At 35.1% G+C, this 22,194-nt stretch overlaps 1 protein-coding gene across 3 annotated transcripts in view; it reads right to left on the bottom strand.

Moving 5' to 3' along the window:
* The window catches only part of ryr2a (ryanodine receptor 2a (cardiac)), a 612,010-nt gene that overhangs the window by 225,727 nt on the left and 364,089 nt on the right, over positions 1 to 22,194 (bottom strand). For all 3 annotated transcript variants that reach the window (XM_039738686.1, XM_039738687.1, XM_039738688.1), the window contains exons 27-35: positions 17,581 to 17,789; positions 16,464 to 16,638; positions 14,083 to 14,291; positions 12,867 to 13,222; positions 9,695 to 9,812; positions 9,308 to 9,468; positions 8,410 to 8,569; positions 8,131 to 8,217; positions 450 to 676 (exon numbers count right to left, since the gene is read on the bottom strand). In XM_039738686.1, the coding sequence (XP_039594620.1) occupies positions 450 to 676; positions 8,131 to 8,217; positions 8,410 to 8,569; positions 9,308 to 9,468; positions 9,695 to 9,812; positions 12,867 to 13,222; positions 14,083 to 14,291; positions 16,464 to 16,638; positions 17,581 to 17,789 (1,702 nt within the window). The remainder of the gene's footprint in view (positions 1 to 449; positions 677 to 8,130; positions 8,218 to 8,409; positions 8,570 to 9,307; positions 9,469 to 9,694; positions 9,813 to 12,866; positions 13,223 to 14,082; positions 14,292 to 16,463; positions 16,639 to 17,580; positions 17,790 to 22,194) is intronic.

Raw genomic sequence — 22,194 nt, 5'->3', positions numbered from 1 at the left:
GTCTGTTTTGAAATACAAAAGGAAAGGAGCAATGGCAACTTGGTCTTGTACTACAAAACTACAATGACTTCAATATAATTTTTACAAAATATAAAATGTTAAAGCACTGATTTTGTAACAGATATGGCAATTTTATGAAAAATTAATAATGTAATATAATATTTGAAGATGTAACAATGCAAGATATATTTTAAACTTAAAGGGGAATAGGCCCTCCAAGTGTCACTCACATTTTTCAGAGGTATTTCTACTGATTTGAACATGAACTTTGACAGACAGAGAAGGTCTACACTGAGGTATCACATGTATGCTAGTTAAACATTACAAAGAATATCAGCCAACATTTGTAACAAAGAAAATCAAAACTAGAAATATTGGTATTTAAATACATTTGTTTTAAAATAAAAAATCTTGTTTACAATATCTTCTTGCCTCCCACTGATAATTACCTATTTTCTTCAGGAATGTGAAGGCACATGAACTGAAGTGGCACTGTGCATTGTACTTGCCAACCATGCCTTTCACTGACTCTCGAAACATCCACCTTTAGGAAATCATTTGGAACTCGGCTCCACAGGACTGGGGTCAAGAATTGAACATGAAGTCGAGGAGGACACTGGGGTGTCGCATTTTTACGTTCACTTTTGAAAAGTGCAGCAGACAGTGGCATGACATTCTACAGCAAATAAACCAGACATAAATCTGTGTATTAAATCATTTTGTTCCATAATAACAAAAACTAATAAGGATATAATGAACATGAATGGAAACACCATTAAACAAACTTGACAAAGATTTTAGATGCATACAGTAGTCCACAAGTGAAACATTGTTTTTCAAATTATCAATCCATCATTTGCACAATCTGCTTTGTTCAATGGAAGATCAAGGGGAGTACCTGATATTACATGTTTCATGTAGTTAGATGAACATAATACATAATTCTTAGGCAAAAACAGACAGTTCACTTCATTTACCAAAAAGCTAATTTTGCCAAGAATCTCTTCCACTAAGCTCTTAAAAGATTTAAGGGTATATACAGTAATAATATAACTTAGGAAATTGTTTCAGGCTGCCTAAACAAACCATCACAAGAAATGCCTCCACATTTCTAATATGAATGTGTTATGTCTGATTATTCAAACTTTAACTGGAACTGGGAGTTTTTTTTGTTTTTACTATATAACTAAATAATTGTTTTATTTAACCTTAGGAAAAAGATAGATTCAATTTTCAGCATCTGAAAATATTTTAGCTATGTAGAGCCAGGTCTAAGATGTTAGTGGCTCTCTGTCCTCATCCCAGTTATCTGGTATTCCAAATCTGACTCTCTTGAATCCTGAGAGTGGACAAAATGTTTAAAAGAATGTTCTAACCAAAAATGATACTTCTGTTATCTTTTACTTAACTTGTGTTGTCTATAATAATGGCAAAGAAAACTACGTAATCTTATGTTTCCATGGAAAATAGAGATAACAAAGTTCCTGATATGATAGACTTCTCTGGGGACCAACACTGAAAAAACATCAAATAATACCAACACGTCCATGATAAAAATCTCCATTTATTTGTATCATATAATGCATATATTATTGAATACACAATGAGAGGTTTTTGAATACCAAATGGGAGGTCTGAAAATCATAAGTACACTTTATGGGAAGGATTTAGGATTCATAGTGGATTCTACACTCTCAACTTCCAGACCGTGTTCAGAAGCCACTAAGAAGGCAAACAGAATGATAACTATTGAGCAGGATGTGTAGAGTACAAGTCCAAGGAGGGTCTACTAAAGCATTAAAATACACTGGTGAGGCGTCATCTGGAGTATTGTGTGCAGTTTTGGTCACCATGCTACAAAAAGGACATAGCAGCACTAGAAAAAGTCCAGAGAAGAAAGACTAGTGTGATTCCTGGGCTACAGGGGCTGAATTTTGAATAAAGATTAAAAGAGCTGAGCCTTTTCAGTTTAAGCAAAACAAGATTAAGAGGAGATATCATTGTGGTGTTTAAAATTATGAAGGGAATCGGTACAGTGGATTGAGACGGTTATTTTAAAATGAGTTCATCAAGAACACAGGGATACACTTGTTGAGGGTAAATTTCACACAAACATTGTGAAGTTTTTCTTTACACAGAGAACCACAGACACTTGGAATAAGAAACCAAGTATTGTGGTAAACAATTGGTGTTTAGGGACTTTCAAAACTAGACTTAATGTGTTTTCAAAAGAATTAAATGGATAGGGCTGTATGACCTGTTCTTGTCCAGATTGTTCTGTTGTTCTAATATGTCAGACAACCAATCGTGTGCTCATAATGTCCTAAACATATGTATTTTGGCGAAAATATTTCTAAATGCACCACTTCTAGAAAATGCTCTTATGAATGGCTAGGAAGAGTGTTCAGATGGGATTGAGATTTCAAATTGAAGACCAACCTCTCTCCTCATTCAGTCATTGTTAATCCACAATACTGTATTTCTGTTTTTCAACAGCAGTTTGTGAAACTGCACAGTTGAATGGACCTTCTGCTTTTTGAAGCACCACAGACATGCAGAAATACATAGCATAATTTCAACATGATAATGTTTTCACTTTCTTTTCTTTCCTAGATTTTCACCTCTCTCAGACTATGATTATGCATTATGCAACAAAAGTAAATGAAGATTTTCTCATGGCCACTTTGATATTGCTTTCCCATTTCTTTAGCACTAGTCCCCATAGAAGCCTACTGCAACAGGAAATTGTTATTCCCATTCTCCATAGAAACACTGAATAAACTTTTCTCTCAGACATTACTACAAACAACATGGGTTAAGTAACAGATAAAAAAAGATGGAACTCCTTTCCTAATCCCAGCTTTTTCAACCACTGGCAAGAAGAATCTACAGAGTTAAGGGTTTCAGAATGTGTTCACCTGCAAGACCATAACTACTCAAATGTCCTCAGTCCTTTCAGAGACACACCTAAATATGACAGCCTATGAAGAATCCAAATAGAATAAACTAAGTCCAGAATAAGTACATAAAATAATGATCATATAGCTTAATTTTAGATATCACACAATAATTATGTATATTCAAAATGTTTTGGTGGATGGCTGGGACACCCTATGATGGAAGGATCGGGGCAAGGGCATATTCAGGGCAATACCTCCCCCGGTACATGAGAGGGTAACCTCCCTGGCTTACAGGGGAGCCACAGGTTTGGAGCTTATAAGCTCAACCCTGCTGGGGCCCATGGCCTTCACCAGGAGGTGCCTTGACTGTTTCTAAGCCCTGGGTTGCAACATTTCTGCCACCCCCGGAAGTGCTGCCAGAAGAAGAGCTTGGAGCACCTGGAGCACTTCCATGTGCCCTATAAAAGGGGCCACTTCACTTCATTCCAGAAGCCAGAGTCAGGAGAAGACGAACAAAGCTTGCTGGGAGAGGAGTGGAGGTGGCAGAGAAAGAGAAAAGGAAGAAAAGACTGAGTTTTGGTTTTGGTACTGTATTGACTGTGCTGTGAGCGTGGGGAATGGGGAAAAGCGTTTGGCCCCCATGGAAAATAAATAAAATGTGTGTGCTAGACAGAACATGTGTCTCACGTCTATCCTTGTCAGGCAGGGTGGCTGGTATGCCCCCTGGTGGTCCACAATATATATATATGATTAATGAAAAATTTAGTGTAAAATCCTAATCCATTCTCTTGCAAGCTTTTCTAACAAATATAATCAAAGACAATTTCTGATAAAACTTGCAAAAATATTCTCAAAAGCTAAAGTTATTTGTGTTTATCTAGCAGGTGCCTTTTGCTATTTAACTAGAAGACGTCTAAAAATGTGTAATACTCTCCAACTACCTAGTCTAAACAGCATGAAGCTATTTGTAAGCGGTCAAACTGAAAGCATGCCAAACTGTTCCACATTAGTAACATGAATAAACCTAGAAATATGAAGGAAAATGTAAAATTATTTATAATTAAAACAAAAAAAGCTTCAACAGTTCTTTAGCAGAAAGCAATGCCATTACTAAAATTGTAAATCATGTTATCAATTTGTTATGTCTAATTTTATTCACCTGAAGTCCACTCATACTTCAGTAGCATTAAAAATAACATAAAACTAGTTAATTGAATTTACGGAATGAAAAACATAACATGGTTTGTCTGTTAACACAGTTGCTCAATTTATAAAGAAAGACTTACAATTTTTTTTTGCTGAAATGCAGAGCCAGAAGACAAAATAACTTATAATCCATAGACATACATAACATATATAATTAGAAAAAGCAATTATAAGACCTTTTACTGTGAAAAAGGAAGTAGACCTCCTTTCAGTTCTATGGTTTTACATATCAGGATATAACTAATAATCACCCAGTCTTCATCAAATAAAAAATGATAAATCTAACCTCATGTGATAAACAACATGCAGAATATATCAATCCTCCTAAGCCTGAATGGCTGGCTGTGGGCAGTTAAGAAGAAAATCTTTGGCATGTTTTCAGCTAGATTTTGTGTATAGGACTATATAATAGTGTCTCCATATTGTGTTACCTTAGTAGCTTTTTACACCACTTAAGAATGTTTTAAAAGAAGCCAATATTATAATCTTGTTACGATGAGAATGTGATATCCTAAATCATTAGATCAGCATACTATTTTGTAAATAGAAGACAACATCAGCTTCACTGAAAAGCATGTGTGAACATCAAAGTCATAAGCCATCATAACAATGCTGAAAGAATCTACAGTATATATCAAAGCACTATGAACACTTATTAACCATATTTAGAAATATACAAATTAATTAAAAAAATAATGTTGTAGACTTAAGTCATTGCTAAAGTTTTTTTAAGGCATAAAAACTAAATCAAGCCCTGATTCCTTCACACACTTAACACATGTAATAGCAAGCAAAACAAAAACAAAGTACTGCCAAGGCAGATACAGTTAAACTTCCCAAGTTTCACTAACTCTTTCTCTCTCCAAACATCTTTCGAAATTTGGCCTATTCTACTAACACTAGTTATCACCCTCACATGACAACATATAGTTCCAACTATCCTGGTAATAGATAATAGCATCCACTCTTAACCTTAATCACTGCAATGTCAAACTATATACAAACTGAATTCTCTGCTCATCTACAGTGAAATCTGTAGTTATACAAACGTCTGATTATTTCCACATCAGCCTTGGGCACTTTTGATTCTTTGTGTCAATCAGATGACCTCACAATGGTATCAAGACTTATGATACACTCACACTGCGGGCCTGGTGGTGGAGCTATTATGCTTCTCTAGCAACACTATTGCAACTCTCTTGTGACAAGAATCCTCAGTGTGGCAGTTTAGTCTCTGCAACTTGTATCTTCAACTACAGTAGCTGTGACACTCTATGACAATTCTTTTGTATCATGCAACTTCATCCATCCATCCATTTTCTAACCCGCCGAATCCGAACACAGGGTCACGGGGGTCTGCTAGAGCCAATCCATGCAACTTCATGAATCGCTTGTCTCTCTTGTGACAACAAACACGGTTCATGACGAGACTCTCTATAAATTATGAATGAAAATTCCTGCACAACTTTCTGCAACTTCTCTGTCAAATCACTCTGTGAACACTACACTAATAAATTTCCCTTGCCACTCCTCCCAACTCATCTTTGATATTACTGTACTCAACTCAAAAGAAAGGACATTTATGTGGTATTACCTGCAAAAGAGTATCTTAAACTTGCATTCCCTATCCTTTTCACACATGCCTCCTTCTCAGACCATGATTCACCAACAGCAAAGTGCCAGATGACAGACATAACCTATTATATACAAGCAGGATACGTTTCCCAATTAAACGGTGTCACTATGCTCTTTAACAATGTTTTCAATATTTATTTGCATCCTTCTGTGCAATTAGCGTCCTATACATATTTTATTTTGTGTTTTTATCCAACAAAAAATAAGCCATTTGGAAAAGTCATGTGTTAAAAAGTAAGTATACCCTAGGATTTACGTAGCTTAAAGATCAACTTGTGTTATCAGTAACTTGAAGAAATTGTTTACTGCGTGGGTTTTTCAGTTTCTTAACATCATCCAAGAAAAACGTTAGCCCGCTACTCCTTACAACACCACATTAGTTAAGTTCACAGCTTTGTTACTGTACTACCAGATTTCAATATTGTCTTTAGATCTGGGCTATGTTTTGCTCATGTGAATGTCGTTATCCTTTTCCTTTTTAGTCATTCAATTCTTTATCTGCATATGTACTTATGATGACAGTCCTGTTGCATAATCCAATTTCAGTATAACTTAGATATCAGACAGATGGCACTTAGAGTTTCCCTTAGAGTACTCTACTATAAAGAAGTGTTCAGGTGAACGTAATGATTTTAGGTTTTATGGCTGCAAAACAACCTCAAATAATTACCTCTTCACCACTGGACTATGTGGCTGGGCTCAAGTGGTGATAACATTCTGTTTAGTTTGCGTAAATATGACACAGTGCAAAAAGACCAATAATTCCATTTTGGCCTTGTTGACTCAGAAGATATTGTTTTTTGGAATCTTATACTGAACATCATTCATCTGCAACTTTTCTAAACCTAAGATCCTAGATCTCCTATTTAAACTGGTATTACATTTACACTTGCTATAATATTTACCATTTGGATAGAGGTCTGTTGACCAATAAATGCAGCTTTTGGGTTGTTGAAATTTCGAGAAGCATCATAAATTCTGTTCTAGGAGAAAATTTGTTGGCATACAGTTTCCTATGAAAATCAACAACTGTTATAAATGTTTTTATATAATCATTATCATAATAGAGAAATGGACTTACAATTATATGCAAATATTCTTATGATCCTGAAATTGCTTCAGGTGTTTTATGTCTTTTGCATATTGTTAACACAAACTTGAATGTCACAGATCAACTACCAAGCGTTCTGCATTTCTATTGAAGTGGTTGCACTAATAATGTTAATAAATAAATGTAAACTAACTGAAGTTTATTAGTTAACTAATAATGTTACCTGATAGAGCTCATTTAATGAGTACCATATCCCTTTAAACACTTTCTTAAATGACACAGAAACAAAAAGGGTAGACATACGTTTTCACACATGACTTTAAAATATTGGCTTATTTTCATTGAAAAAATAATAACAAAGTGTAATATTTGTGTTTTTGTATCCTGAGGTTAGATTTATTTAATTTTAGGACTAGAGGTTTATAGGATTGTATATGATGTCCTGAATTAGCAAACCACAGAAATGAAAGTGAGTGTACTTACTTTTTTGCTTGACTTATATCAAGCTGTGGGCTATGGCAGTTCCTTACGTATATAAATTGAAATGCACAGTAAAAAGGAAAGAATACAAAACATCAAAAGAGAGCAGTTTATGTTACCTACAAAGTGTAATAAACTGGATTTTACATTTAGTCTAATGTAATGACCAGAAACACATATTCTATATTTGTTTAGCATGAAATTAGCTTTAATTATTTTTCCCTTTTTGCAGATGCGCACCGAAGGAATCCTGCTGTAACTTCATTAATACAGGTTTTTTGCCAAAAATAAAAGAAGTCATTCTCTCACCTTATTTTCTAATACAATTGACACTTTTATTTTAAAACAGATTTAGATAACACCATTTTTATTTACCAGTAGATCTTTGAGCATTTTATGTGATTTTATTCATACAATTTTGTCAGGGTGAAGTGTAATAAAATTCACAGATTACAGACAAACCAAAAAAAAAAAAAAAAAGAAAAAAATCATTTCGTACTCAGAGTGAAATTACCCAAAGGTTAGCACCTGTATTATGGAGAAACTATCAGAAATAAACAAACAAGAGATGCAAGGAACACAAAAGGATTTTAAATAAAATTTCTTGCAATCGCACATTATCATTTTTACTTGGAATATTTAGTAACAAGCATAAAATAATAGCAATCATTTCTGCCTATGAATTTCAAATTAATTTTATAAATGTATTCTAATCAAAATTTAAATTCACGCTGTAGTGGTCATTCGTGCAGGATGTACAGAGACATGAACTGGAACTTCAAGGTGACCACATCTTATATTTATCAAGCATACAATATAAAACCCAAAAAAATATGCTTTGATCAATATGCAACTCACTTTTATTCTTCCAAGTTCAAACTGAAAAACATTAGGACTTGTAGCTTGGGCAAAAACAGCAGGAAACAGTTTTGTGCTGGGCTCCACCTAAGTACAAATCAAAACGTTAATGTCTTTAACAAAAATACTAATACAAATCCAATCCTGTCTTACTGTACACAGCTCTATTATCTTGTTATTGTTAAATATTTTGAATATCTTTAAACAAATTACATTCTTCCTGATCCAGGTGGGTGTTGTAAATCTTACTCATCATTACACATTAGGAAAAAAATGTACCTGGTAGTAAGTGCTTATCTCTTTCCCATTGGTTGTAAATGTTAGCAAGCCACTGGCAGTATCCACTAGGCAGCCTATTTCCAATCCATTATTGTTGCGACCTTGTCCTGGGCTTGTACTTTCTCCTGCCCACACCATGTAGCAGTTACTACGTTTAATGCTGAGAACAAAACAAAGACCTTGAGTAAACCTTTTAAAAATGAATCCTGAACAGCAACAACACATGAATAAAACATTGCATTTTATTTTAGTGTTATGTTTTCCTGTCAAATAGCACATAATTAAGAAAACGAAACTACACAATCTAATCTAGAGATATTCAACTGGTAGCACATGAACTGAATACAGACCACAATAATGTTCCCCCAAGTTGTGTGACCAACTGACATCATAAACTCCCAAACACAAAGGCTTCTAGTTATAGGACAGAAAAATAGTATGGACAAAAATGCACTTATTTTCTGTCTAAATGTGACTCTGAACTTTTAATGTCCTGTAGGGTACAAACAAATATTTAATCAATACTGCCCTTGTGCAAGACTAGGTGGAGGGGTATACGGAGAATAACTAGCTCATGTTATAGATACGATATTTCCTGGCTGGGTTAAGTAGTAATTTTGAGATGGCAGATAACTTGTTTACTTGATTATAAACTAACTCTAAGTTAGCAAAAATAAGAGAGAGAGACAGACAAAGAAAGAAAGAGAAAGTGGAGGTGAGCTGTTGGTACACTTTACTGCCAATGGAAAGGTAGGAAGGTAGAGGAGATTCTCCACTACATAATCACAGCAAAGACATTTTTAATATTTTGCTTACCCACCTACTTAGGCACACAAAAACACTGCAAATATAAATTGATTAAATACAACAGATTAAAAGTACTGTTTTATTTAATAACCTTTCATGGACCTTTCCTTTTTCATCTCCAAGTGTAACAGTCACTGTGCGAACCTTCTCCATTTCAAAGGATGTGTCATGCTGGTGAAAGTCAGAAGTAACCCATCCAACCCACACATTGGTAGGTTCCTGACCAGGAAATATTCTAACTGAGTAGTAATACTAGATGAAAAAAACAAATAAAAAACAAATTAATATATAGCTATTTCTTGACAACTAAGGCTCTTGCAATAAATATGTTATCAAGTTATTTGATTGTTTTTCTGTCATTTTTTTCAAGAGGGTATTATATTCAGCCTCTTCCAGATTAGTAGGTTGTCTGCTGTACTTGCGACTACTATTAGGAACAAGTAGTAATATTTTCAAAAACAAACCATAACACACTTACGATTGATGTCTGCATCAGGTATTCATAGTCGTCTCTGTCATCGGCTAACACTTCTTCTGAGAGGCGGGCTGAAGAGTGATTTATGTTGTAGTCTGGCTTTGTTCTTTTCAACATAAACCTGCAAAATATGCCAAAAAACATATACTAAATTATCAGCATGGATAAACACTTTTTTATTTTGCTGTAACAAGTCAAACAAAATTTTATAATTGAGGAAATACATGCAGTACTTGACACAATCCACAAATAATAAAATACAAATGTACAATTCTACTGTGTAATCATGTATTGTTTTCTAATAAAAGAAAACAAATATTTCATGGCTATGTGAAAATAAAATAAAATATAATGAATAAATCATTGCAGATAATGTTGAGCACTAACCGCACAACAGATGCCTATGCAGTAAAGAAATCCTATGCTACTTTTTCAACAGTTTGTTAAGCTGAACAAATTTTCTTTTAAATATTTAATTACAGGAAGAGTGCATGATGAGATGTCAGTGTTAGACACAGTAAACTTGAGTATACTGTCATTTTATAAAAATGTATTTAACATAGCTGGACAAATCAAACAGCAAAGTTTGGCTTGAGTTCCCTAAAAAGTATTTTAATTTCACCTTGCTGCCTATGTCCCTTTTCCAACCTTTATCATCCCCTAAACACTCTTTCTAGCCATACAACCACTGCAGTAATTGGCAGGATTAAAAAACACAAAAGGTGAACACTCTGAACTGTTATTCTCCTAAAGGTGAAGCGCAAATTACTATTGTCACACACGTGAGAGCAGGAGGTAGCTAAAGAGCCTGAGTAATTGTGATACCACCACCGACCACCGGGTGGCGGAGTGTGCGGACTGTCTTTCTCAGTTACTTGCAGACCATTCCCGGGAAATCCCGCCAAGTTCCGTCACCCTCAATGACGTCACTTCCAGTCCCGATGACACCACTTCTGGGTCTGGTCCCAGAGATGATGTCACTTCCGGTTCTGGCCCTAAAGATGACATCACTTCCTGAATGGGCCTTTAAATCTGCCATCTATACTATAAGTGATCAGTTCTGTTTTGGACTCAGTCTTATCAACAACTCTTTAAAAATTTCTACTTTTGCAGCCAGGACACATTATACAGGTGGCTGCCCCAAACCAATGTGATGTCTGTGAAAGATGCTGAGAAATTAGTTCACGCATTTGTTTTCAGTCGACTAGATTACTGTAACGCACTCCTCTCAGGACTACCCAAAAAAGACATAAATCGTTTGCAAAGAGTGCAGAATGCAGCTGCTAGAATCCTAACTAGGAGAAGAAAATCCGAGCACATCTCTCCAGTTTTGATGTCACTACACTGGTTACCTGTGTCATTCAGGATCGACTTTAAAATTCTGCTTATGGTTTATAAAGCCTTAAATAATCTCGCCCCATCGTATATATCCGAATGTCTGACACCTTATATTCCAAATCGTAACCTCAGATCCTCAAATGAGTGTCTCCTTAGAATTCCAAGAGCAAAACTTAAAAGAAGTGGTGAGGCGGCCTTCTGCTGTTATGCACCTAAAATCTGGAATAGCCTGCCAATAGGAATTCACCAGGCTAATACAGTAGAGCACTTTAAAACACTGCTGAAAACACATTACTTTTACATGGCCTTTTCATAACTTCACTTTAACTTAATCCTGATACTCTGTATGTTCAATTCATCATAATAACTATTCATGGTGGCTCTATAATTCGTACTGACCCCTACTCTCTCTTCTGCTTTTTTTTCCGGTGCCTGCGCCACCACCACCTACTCAAAGCATCATGATGCTCCAACAATGATGGATGGATCAAAAGCCAGAAGTCTACATGAACATCATCAAGTCCTTCCGTGAGAACCCTAAATACAAAGAGGACTGTTTCATTTATGTTAGGTAGAATGCCCAGAGGGGGACTGGACAGTCTAATGGTCTGGAATCCCTACAGATTTTATTTTTTTCTCTAGCCGTCCGGAGTTTTTTTTGTTTTTTCTGTCCACCCTGGCCATTGGACCTTACTCTTATTCTATGTTCATTAATGTTGACTTATTTTATTTTCTTACTGTGTCTTTTATTTTTCTATTCTTCATTATGTAAAGCAATTTGAGCTACTTTTTGTATGAAAATGTGCTATATAAATAAATGTTGTTGTTGTTCTGACACAGTTGCTTGCGGTTGTGACCTCCCATCACTGGCAACCTCTTGCATTGCATCAACACTTTTTGCAAGTACTGTACTGTTCAGGAATAAAAGTACAGCAATAGGAATAAGAACAATTCCCTTCAGGCAGCAGAAGTGTGCCGGAGCTGATCAGAAGACAGCATTGTCAGGACACACAAAGTTTTGTGCTTACTAAAGCAGGATGTCCTCCAAGACCATTGGTAAATCATTTTCTGCTAAACTAATTTGGATTGCAATGTCCTTGTCTTGCTGGATTACAGCAATTTCTGTCTTAAAGTAAGTGATTTTGTCATGGTTTGTGTTTAGCCATGTTGCATTTCCAAAAGGCAGTTTTTCTTTGTTTAGTTTCATTTAGACCCTTTTGAGAAATATACAGAACCAGCTGAGGTGTACAGTGTTCAAAACCCTTAAAGGACAACCTTCCTTTCTTTCAACCATCAAAAACTTTTAAAACTCCGAAACACCCTTTTTTAGTGAGAGTTACATTTCCTAAATCGCATGCAAATTGAAGTTTAACATCAATTTCTCAAAACTCAGCAGTTTCATTCACCACTACCTATTATTGTGTGATGTTATATTATAAACAGATTTTTAAAATGGGACAGATGTATATTAAACATAATGGAGCAGGATTTGAACCACTGGATAAGGACTCTGGGAAAGTATTGGTCAAACATGGAAATAGGAATTTCATTGCATTATTTCTGTAGTGAACTGATGCAGTATATTTTTTATCAAAGCAAACGCATTTTTGAAAAAGCCAACACTATTATACTCCCACATATTGAAAGGACTGAGTATGTGTGCACACTGCAGACTACAAATATGTGCATCAAAAAACAAAAGGATGCAAAAATGGATGGAGATAAATGTTAAACTGTATTTAAGTCCCCAGATTACCTCAACTATTAACACTCTCAGTTGGATTACTGTATCTATAGAAAAAGTTATATTGTTATAAGATCAAGCAACAACACAAACCTCTGTTTAAGTCTAGAAGGTTTCTCCTGTGTATAGTCTTTATGGTTGTTGAATTCATCCTTTATGCTGTCCTTTTCCTTCTCTGGTCCATTGGAATTCAAGTGCCCATGTGCAGTTTTCATAAGAACTTCAAAGTCAGAATCAGATTCAAAATCTTCAAGATCTTTCTTTGGTGAAATGTAGCTGCTGCTTGGGGGCAAACTACTGCCCGGTGTCCTTGAATACCCCTCTGCACATTCAACAGGCATACTTAAGCGATAAAATACAATATCGGTGTTGCTGTTTTGTGATCCAAATGATCTCTGAATCACTTTTAAACATGGAGGACTATCAATTGTCCCATCTATCCTTGTGACCTGATTAAAGAAAACGAGTCAGTTATTAGTCAATAGTGTTAATATATTGATAGGAGAAAGACTGGAGGTTATGATGGTGCATTGCTAAAAGATTACAAAAAACGTGATGCAACAGATTGAGTAGAAGGTTTGCAATAGTTTTTCTAAACACAAATGTGGAGAAAAGAATATGTGAATTTAAGTTCTTATACAATTAAATACAGAAAGAATAATTTCCTATAACAACATTAAACACAAATTAAGATGCAGAGTGGGTTTGCCATAGAATCTATGTAGTGAAAAAAAAAAAATGAAAATAGAAGCATCTAAGAGAAGAGTTTCCTCTGCCCTCAATCTTAAAGCATTTCTAACTTTTTCCCACTGGCAAAGTTGAATGATTCTTATTTCAGCTCTGGGTCTCCAAGCAATTGAAAGTTTGAGTTACCTTGGAAAACAACAGTGTGAATAAGAAACTGTGTTTTTTCTAGTTCATTTACTGTAAACTGACTATACATTCCAGCTACCAAATCCTTTAACACTGAAAATATTCCTATAGTAGTAAATGCAAAACAACTTAACACTACCACACATCTTTTTTGTGCTAAATAAGGAAGGATAATGAAGAAACAGATGCTTTAACTGTAAGCATCTTTGATCATTGCACATGCTTGGGAGTGTAAAATGCAGCATTAGATAATATGCAACATATTTTACAACTCGCTTATTCATTTCTCTTCATCTGGAGTTAAATAATTAAAATAAACATTTTGACATTAACTGTAAGGAATAAATATGAATTAGTGCTTCAGACATCAAAATGAAAAAAATGGCCAGAATGCTTTCTGGATGACATTGGCTCATGTTTCTTGTAGACAGCCCACCTCAATGTGCTCGTGCCTTGAAGGAACAGGAGTGAACTGTGGCAGCCGCTTACTCATCCACATGGTAATGTCCCTGTTCATGTTCACAGCAAATGGTTCATAACCTTCCTGTAACCCACATATGGTGAAATACTTTAATGTGCCAACATTCTTGCCAAAATTCATTCTCCCAATCTCTGAAACTCCCAGGCTACAGACAGGAATAAACCCTATTGAATAAAAGTAAATTGAAAAAATAATTATAATTAATTTTTTATAAATACTTAAAACCTGTTAAAACTAATTTAAAAACACGCATACAGTAATAGCATAACTAACACATCAAAAATGTTGAATACTACATTACATGTTTTACATATCAATTTAATTCTATGTGTGATCTCCTAAAAAAGAAATTTTTGCTCGATGCAACTTGTGTCATCTCAGAAATTAGCTGACGTCCAAGCGATTTTCATGCACTATAATTTATAGAGTAATAGGGTGTGATAACAAAGTACATCAAATAAGCAACAGATCTGTGGGCGATAACAAATTGTTAATGATGGACGTAAAAGATGACAGTCTAAACTCGCTTAAGCTAACAAACGCCATAAATCAAAAACAGCTCTCCACAATAGAGGGGCTCAAAAGGGTATCTCTGAACACACAGTATGAAGGACCTTCAAGCAGATGGGCCATAGCAGCAGAAGAAAATGCCAGAGTTCAATTGTATAAGACAGGTACACTAAGAAGAGGAACAACCAAAGATTTGGAAATGTGGTTTGACAAATCTAGATTTCTGCTGTGACAGAAAGTGAGGTTTGAATTTCGAGCAAACAGTAGAAAGTTACAGATGTATCTTGGCTTGCGTACAAGTAGCTAGTAGTCAATGCAATGGATATGAGAAATGCTGTGTTATATATTTTTTAGATAGATAGATAGAGAGAGAGAGAGAGAGAGAGAGAGACAGATTGTGTATAAGTATTAGAAGCAATACTGTAATTTGTCACTCACACAGGGCCAATTTAAAATTGTAAATTAATCTAACAGAGATTTTTTTTTCCTAGAGTGTAAAGAATATGCAGACTCTACCTACAAAGTGATTAAAAACTGGGACGCTGGATCAAAGAGGCAAGAGTTGTAAAAAATATAACACTCATGAAATATTCAGCTAGACAAAATGATCCTTGTAAACAAAACTGTATTGAGAACTATGATATGCAGGTGAATGATCCTTTGATGTCCTGGAGAATGGACTATCTGTTGGGAAGACCACAGTTTGTGAGACTCAATGGCTGTGTTTCTGAACAGATATGAGCAAAACTGAAGCACCACAAGGAACAGTCCTTTTCTATTCATGTTGTACATCTCTGACTACAAATATAACACCAGATCATGTCACTTGCAGAAATTTGCAGATGATTCTGCACGTATGGGGTATATCAATAAAGGGGATGAGACAGAGTATAGGAGTCAGGTGGAAAAGTTTGTTTCTTGATGTAAAGAGAATTGTCTACATCTTAACCTCAGCAAAACCAAGGAACTACTTATTGACCACCCCCGGACCAAAGGAAGTCTATGTTCAGTGACTATTTAAGGAGTCGATGTACAGGTGGTCTATTCAAGTACAAGGGTTCCACATTAATAACAGATTGGACTGGGCTGGTAATATTGCTTCAAGAAAGCCCCACCAAATCATCAAACGAATTAAAATAACAAGCTCACTTATAGGACACACTCTGGACCCCTGGAGGTTGTAGCAAAGGAGAGGATTAAAACAAAACTGAGTGCTGAGATGCTGCAAATCCTCTCTCTAACACACAAACACCGAGGACTTTCACCCAACAAATTAATTATTCAGCCAAAATATGGTAAGAAATACTACTGGGGCTCCTTTATACCAACAGCAATACATCTGCATAATGCCTCAATGTGAGTGTAACAGCCAAGTCAGAATTTTTCATTTTTTTAATTGCCTTGCTTTATAGTCATTCTGGAGTATCTCAAGACCAAAGTGTGTGTATATTTATTTATTGAGCTTCTGTAAAAAGCCAGATTTTTCCCCTGGTGACAAATAAGGTTCCATCTGGTGACAAATAAAGTTATATCTATCAATCTGTATGTATGCAACTGTTTACAAAGTATGTATTTGTTCTGAGTTTAGCATTTTTAATAAACAACATTCTACTCTAATCTGGAGATTACACACAAAAACATCATGAAATCCTTTGATTTTCCATGTACTATAATAGCAGACTTTCAGAGTACTCATTTTATGAGTTTCATAAATGACCTCATTAAATACCATAATGCACTGATTCCGACTCTTCCCATAAAAACACTATTCAACAATTACACATTTCTAAATCATTGAGCTAAAAACTGTTTAAAAACTACCTCACCTTCACCAATTTCAAAGTCCTTGAAGGCAAGCTCTGATCCGGAGTCATCAAGAAGGACTTCACCATTCAGGGTAAATATTATGGTATGCTCGTTTAAGTCTACCATACAGCCCACAACATCCCCAGCCTGCCAGGAACGGCCAAAATGCTCATTTCCTTGGTGCCATCTCTGAGCCTGTAAAAAATACTGACTGATGAGACAACAATATTTTCCCTAATGACTTTACATAATTTGGAATAAACGCAGTAACTTCTAAGAAATATTTTTCACATCTTATTTCTAAGGAAAATATAATCAGATTAAGGTTGTCTCTTAGAGTCTTAGGACAGAATTTCTTAGTCTGACTAAGAAGTACATAACCTTTTAGTTCACTATTAATTTAACATACTTTAAACAAATAACAAACAGCACTTTTATAAATATAAAGGAAAACTGCTTGCTTTCTGACTAAGTCCTTATATCACAAGAGTTTGGATTCCGATTACTTTCATGAATAATATATCAAATGTGATTGTTAAAAAAATAACAATAATTGATCAAAAACATAATAATGTGATATATTCCACATTTTCTGCTTATCTTTAAACAATATATGATTCAGTAGATTACTGGATGCTATTTTCATCAAAATGATCCGTGTGTGTCAGGTTCACCAATGGACAAACAGTGCAGTGGCATATTGCCTGTAAAATTATACAAAATTTTGAATTACTTTTATGTTTATTTCTTGTTTAAACTATCACATCCAGCCTGTATTTGCTGAAGGTGTTACTGGTAAAGGGAACAGGATAGTGATGATGTTGGCAGGTGTATGTCCCAAAGTATTATTACATTTATATAGAAGTCCTGGAAGTAACACTATGGCCACAGTTTTAAGAGTCATATATATGTAAGCAGTGACTTTACTATACAAACATAAATTCACCCAAGCCAAGAAACTAATGACTGCTCATAACAGTTTATGATATGAGACAGTAACTTTTTAAGAAATTCTTGTTCAAGCCTCAAATCATAATAAAAATATTGAAAAAAAAATGTATATCCCCATTTACTGGTAAATTATGTGCAGTATGCTACAGTATCTCTTGGAAAATTAATAATGACGCATATACTTACTTTAAAGCCATCAAAAACAAAGGCCTGATCATCTGACCCCAGTTCCTTATCTGGTAAACAGCCAGGTCTTGACCAACCAATGCGCTTTTCTCCAGCAGTCACTGCTTCAAACTCAAAGTACCATTTCCCAGCTTTCACTGCGTATGTCTTCTCAGCTCTGAAAATCCGGAAGCGCTCAGCAGAAACGTTGCAGGTATCTGACCTTGCAGCTGAAAATATAAAAACAAACATAATGCCTAGGAATTCTGACTAAAAACAGGCATATTATATGCTTTACATTATTATAAAGTATCCATGCTAGAAAATCTACTAATCAACATCTTAGAAGCTATCAAAGGAGATTTCCAGTGAAAACAATACAAGAATATCATAATTAATTTTCAATTGGACCTTCAAAAACAAAAATTCAATTCATAGAAGAAAAATTGCATTCAATCATCTATTTACATTTAATATGCAAAGTAATCTCTTAATTTTATTTATAAGAAAAACACATATTAGTAGGAATTTCTGAAATTATACAATGAACACAAGATTTGTTAAATATAAAAGTTGCATGAATTGATTCTCTGTTATTAGTCAAGCTCTTTCCTGGCGTGCTCAGCATCACTTTCTAAAACATGTTCACTTAAGTTATTTACATCAGCCCTAATATTTTGTCTTCCATTCTGGTAACCACCTTGAGTTTCTTCAGGTTTTGTTTACTGAACCAGAGAATGGAAATGAAAATACTGACAGTCAAAATCACACAATATGTCTACTCTGATAAGTCTGAATATAATTCAATGTAAAATCATTAAGGGAATGGGTGCCAAGATATTTATACACAATTATATCTCCAAATCATATCCAAAAACTATAGTGATGACATACTTTACAGATTTCTGTTTCCAAAAGTAAAATGTATACTGTATATTTAAATATACATATATTTTAAAAAAGCAGAAGTGGTCTTGCAGCACTTGACTAAATAGTCTGTCTAATGCATGGCTTTCACCTACTCTAAACATGGTCACTGTGGTTTCATTGTCAAGCATGCACATGCTGTTTGTTCTGCTTAAGATTACTAGTATACAGATTAAACAGTGAGATAGAGGCTTATTGCCACGAATCAAAAAAACTGACTTATTTTGCAAAAATGTGTCATTGAAGTGACACATTAAGCAGATGCTTAGTATTAGTTTTAAGCTGTATGCACAGTTGTAATCTAGACAGAAGTAAACATCGTTTGTTAATTGAGAGCAACACATTTTCATAAAAAATAGGTAAATAATGTAATCCTTTTTCAAAATAATGCAATTAATATTTCCTTTTGAATGGAGGGAGTAAGCTTCTGTGAAGGGATTTATGTTACAGAAATACTTTGAAGTTAATTTAGTCTGAACTGCATAGGGTTATGTTTTTAGTTGCCCAAACTGAATGTTTTGAAAAGATTTTCAACCTTTTAAAAACAATGTTGATTTGTGTAAAATGCATACAATATTTTATTTTTGTATTATGCATCCTTTTTAGTCACTTCAGTTTTATTGTAGGTAGTACATTTCATTTATTTAAAAATGTGCTTTATGTTTTTTGAAAATGTTGAAAGTCTTTTAAACTTTAAACCAAAGTAACTTCAGAAGCTTTTGACCATTTTTTTCTTTAGCCAAGTACTTTTTTGAATGAGTATTTTTTATTTGGCAGTACTTGTGCTTGACTACAGGGTTTGGCTACTCTATCACCAGTAATATGCTGGCATATATCAAGAGATTACTTTCAATGTTTGGTGACTTAACAGCTCACAAAGGTAATCATAAAACTGGAAATTAAAGTATTTTTTTAATTTAAATAGCTATTTGTTTAAACATAATGCAGGGTAAAGTAACAAGGGACAAAAAACATACTACAGGGAGATTCACTCGAAAGAAGCTCTGAATATTCTGTTGTAACTCCCACTAGGGATGAAGTAATCTGAACCAAAAGAAATACGATATATATCTTGATGTATGTATAATCAATTACATTACATGCGATGCTGGAAGTGGCTTCCATTTTCTACCAGACACATTTCAACGCGGCGCTCCATATTCCTGAACGTATCGGCAAGCATCTCGGGGGGAATAGCAGCAATTTTACGTTGGATGCTTTCCTTCAAATCTTGCATAGTATGAGGCTTGTTCTGATAGACTTTTCCTTTGAGTATACCCCAAAGGAAGAAGTCTGGAGGTGTCAGGTCCAGCGACCATGGTGGCCAAAACTCTTTTGAAATTACCCTGTTTGCCGAAGAAGGACTCAATTTCTGCCATGCTCCTTGCCGATGTGCAACACGTTGCTCCATCTTGCTGGAAATAACTATTATCATCCAGTTGATTCTGAAATCGCTTAAATGAATTGGTGGCCCAGCAGGTTTGCACCATGAAGACGTGCTGCTCAATACTGTACACCACCATCCTGATGAGAAGTCCAGTGACTGGGTGAAGGGATATGGACAGTTTGCACCCAGAAGTTGCAAATGGAGGTTAAACAATGCTCCCACGCAGTGGCATCTCGGCTTGTTCGAAGCTCCATATACTGAGGAGCACATGTTTTGTTCAGATTGCTTCGTCCTATTGAGAGTTATTATAGAATCCTCTTTCCAGTGAATCTCCCTGTAGTTATTTGATTTTTGATTGTGCTGGGAGCCTTGAACTGTAACATCATCATAAGAAAACTGGGCTCTGTCACAGACAGTCACATTATATTTTTCATGTATACATGTACTACGTTTACAGATATGCAAGATGTATGATACAATTTGACAGATAGAAAGAAAAGTGGGGCATTGTGCATTTGATCCTGTGTGAACTTATCAGCCAGTTCCACTACTAAAAGGACTATGGAGCTAGAGAAGCTATCACATCTTGCAGCAAAATTACCTCAATATTACAGCAACCTGGATTTGGCCCAAACATGTGCATGGATCAAACTACTGCATACCAGTCCAAAAGCTTCAGTTTGTATTAACATTATTTCAGACTGAGCCATTAGCTGTTATCTTTTGAAATGCATCAAAGATAAAGGGAATTTTCAGAGAAGAACTTGAATAGAAAATGTCACTATATGCAGATGATATGGTATTGTATATATCAGACCCATAAAAACCTGCAACCCTAACTGCGCTAGCAGAATTTGAAAAGATATCTGGACTCAAAATTAATTTGAACAAAAGTGTATTCTTTCCAGTGAATTCTCTAGCAAACAACATTAGATTGGACACCATCTCTTTTAGCATTGCAGTTTAAATACCTAGGGGTAAACATCACAAGTAAATATAAAGCTCTTTTTCAACAACATTTTGCTGACTGCTTGGAAAATCTTAAACAAGACGTGCGTATATGGTCTATCCTCCATTTCACTTTAACAGGGAGAATTAACACTATCAAGGTGAATATCCTCCATAAGCTTCTGTTTCCATTTTAAAACACCCCCATACACATTAACAAATCATGTTTTAAGAAATTAGATTCAATCATAATTTAATTTATTTGGAATTCGAAAATATCCACCCATTCTAAGGGCAACCCTACAACAACCTAAATCAGAAGGTGACATGGCTGTACCTAATTTTCAATGTTCTACTTTATCTTCTACTCTTTGTCTTTTCTTCTTCTACTGTTTGTCTTTTATTTCTACCCCCGTTTGGACAGGTTAGGTTTTCAGTTCATCTCTTGGCACAAAGTCTCATCTCGCGGGACATGAAATTATATCTCTGAAAAAGTCTTGTCTTGTCCCACGATTTTTTTACAGGGTGGTCCAGATCTAATTATGCAATTTTCATTACGCGATATAACTTATTAAGTTTATTACATAGAAAATCACCTGAAAAATCCCAGACCATCGAGAAGTGTGCGAATTGACGACATGAAGAATCGTGTTCGTGCCGAACTGGAATCACCCTCGCATAAATCAAAGTCATCCAGACAATCTGGATCTGGACAACCCTGTATATAATACACACATACACACACACACACACACACACACACATACACATACACATACACATACATACTATTATTAATAGAAAGCTAAAGAATAATAGAGGTATCAACTTGTTCCATTTCTTGATCATTTCTTTACCTTAAATGCCAGCCCCCTTGTCATTTTCCTCTGAGCACATGTGTAATAATAATTACTTTTTTGCATAATATTTCTCTCAGCAGTGGCAAAGAAAATAACATTGTTTTCATGATTAAAATGAGTTTTACTCAATACTACAGAGTGAAGGCCACTTTATTAGGTACCTCTACCTCATTGAAAGTCACTCCCCCATCTGCCCACTGAACCACCTCATTTTATTGGTGCATGGACTATAGGCATGGGATGCTGGCAGATGCCAAATGCAATATGTTCCATTGTCATGGCAAACATGGGGGAAGTGCAATTCTACTTCAAATAAGTTTGTCATGTTATGTCAGCCACTTTGATATGAATTAATGATATCAAGGCTTTTCTAGTCATGTGGCATAAAACATGACTGTGCTACAAAAGCCCATACACAAATGGTTACTCTGTACCTATGCAGGGATGCACAGCTTTGTCAATTTAGATATTCTGTAGATTTTGGTTATTTCTTTGTTAATACTTAGCAACACA

The sequence above is a fragment of the Polypterus senegalus genome, chromosome 16, assembly GCF_016835505.1.
Source record: "Polypterus senegalus isolate Bchr_013 chromosome 16, ASM1683550v1, whole genome shotgun sequence".
NCBI lineage: Eukaryota > Metazoa > Chordata > Cladistia > Polypteriformes > Polypteridae > Polypterus > Polypterus senegalus.
The sequence above is the reverse complement of the archived record's forward strand: the minus strand, read 5'-3'. Positions and strand labels throughout refer to the sequence as shown.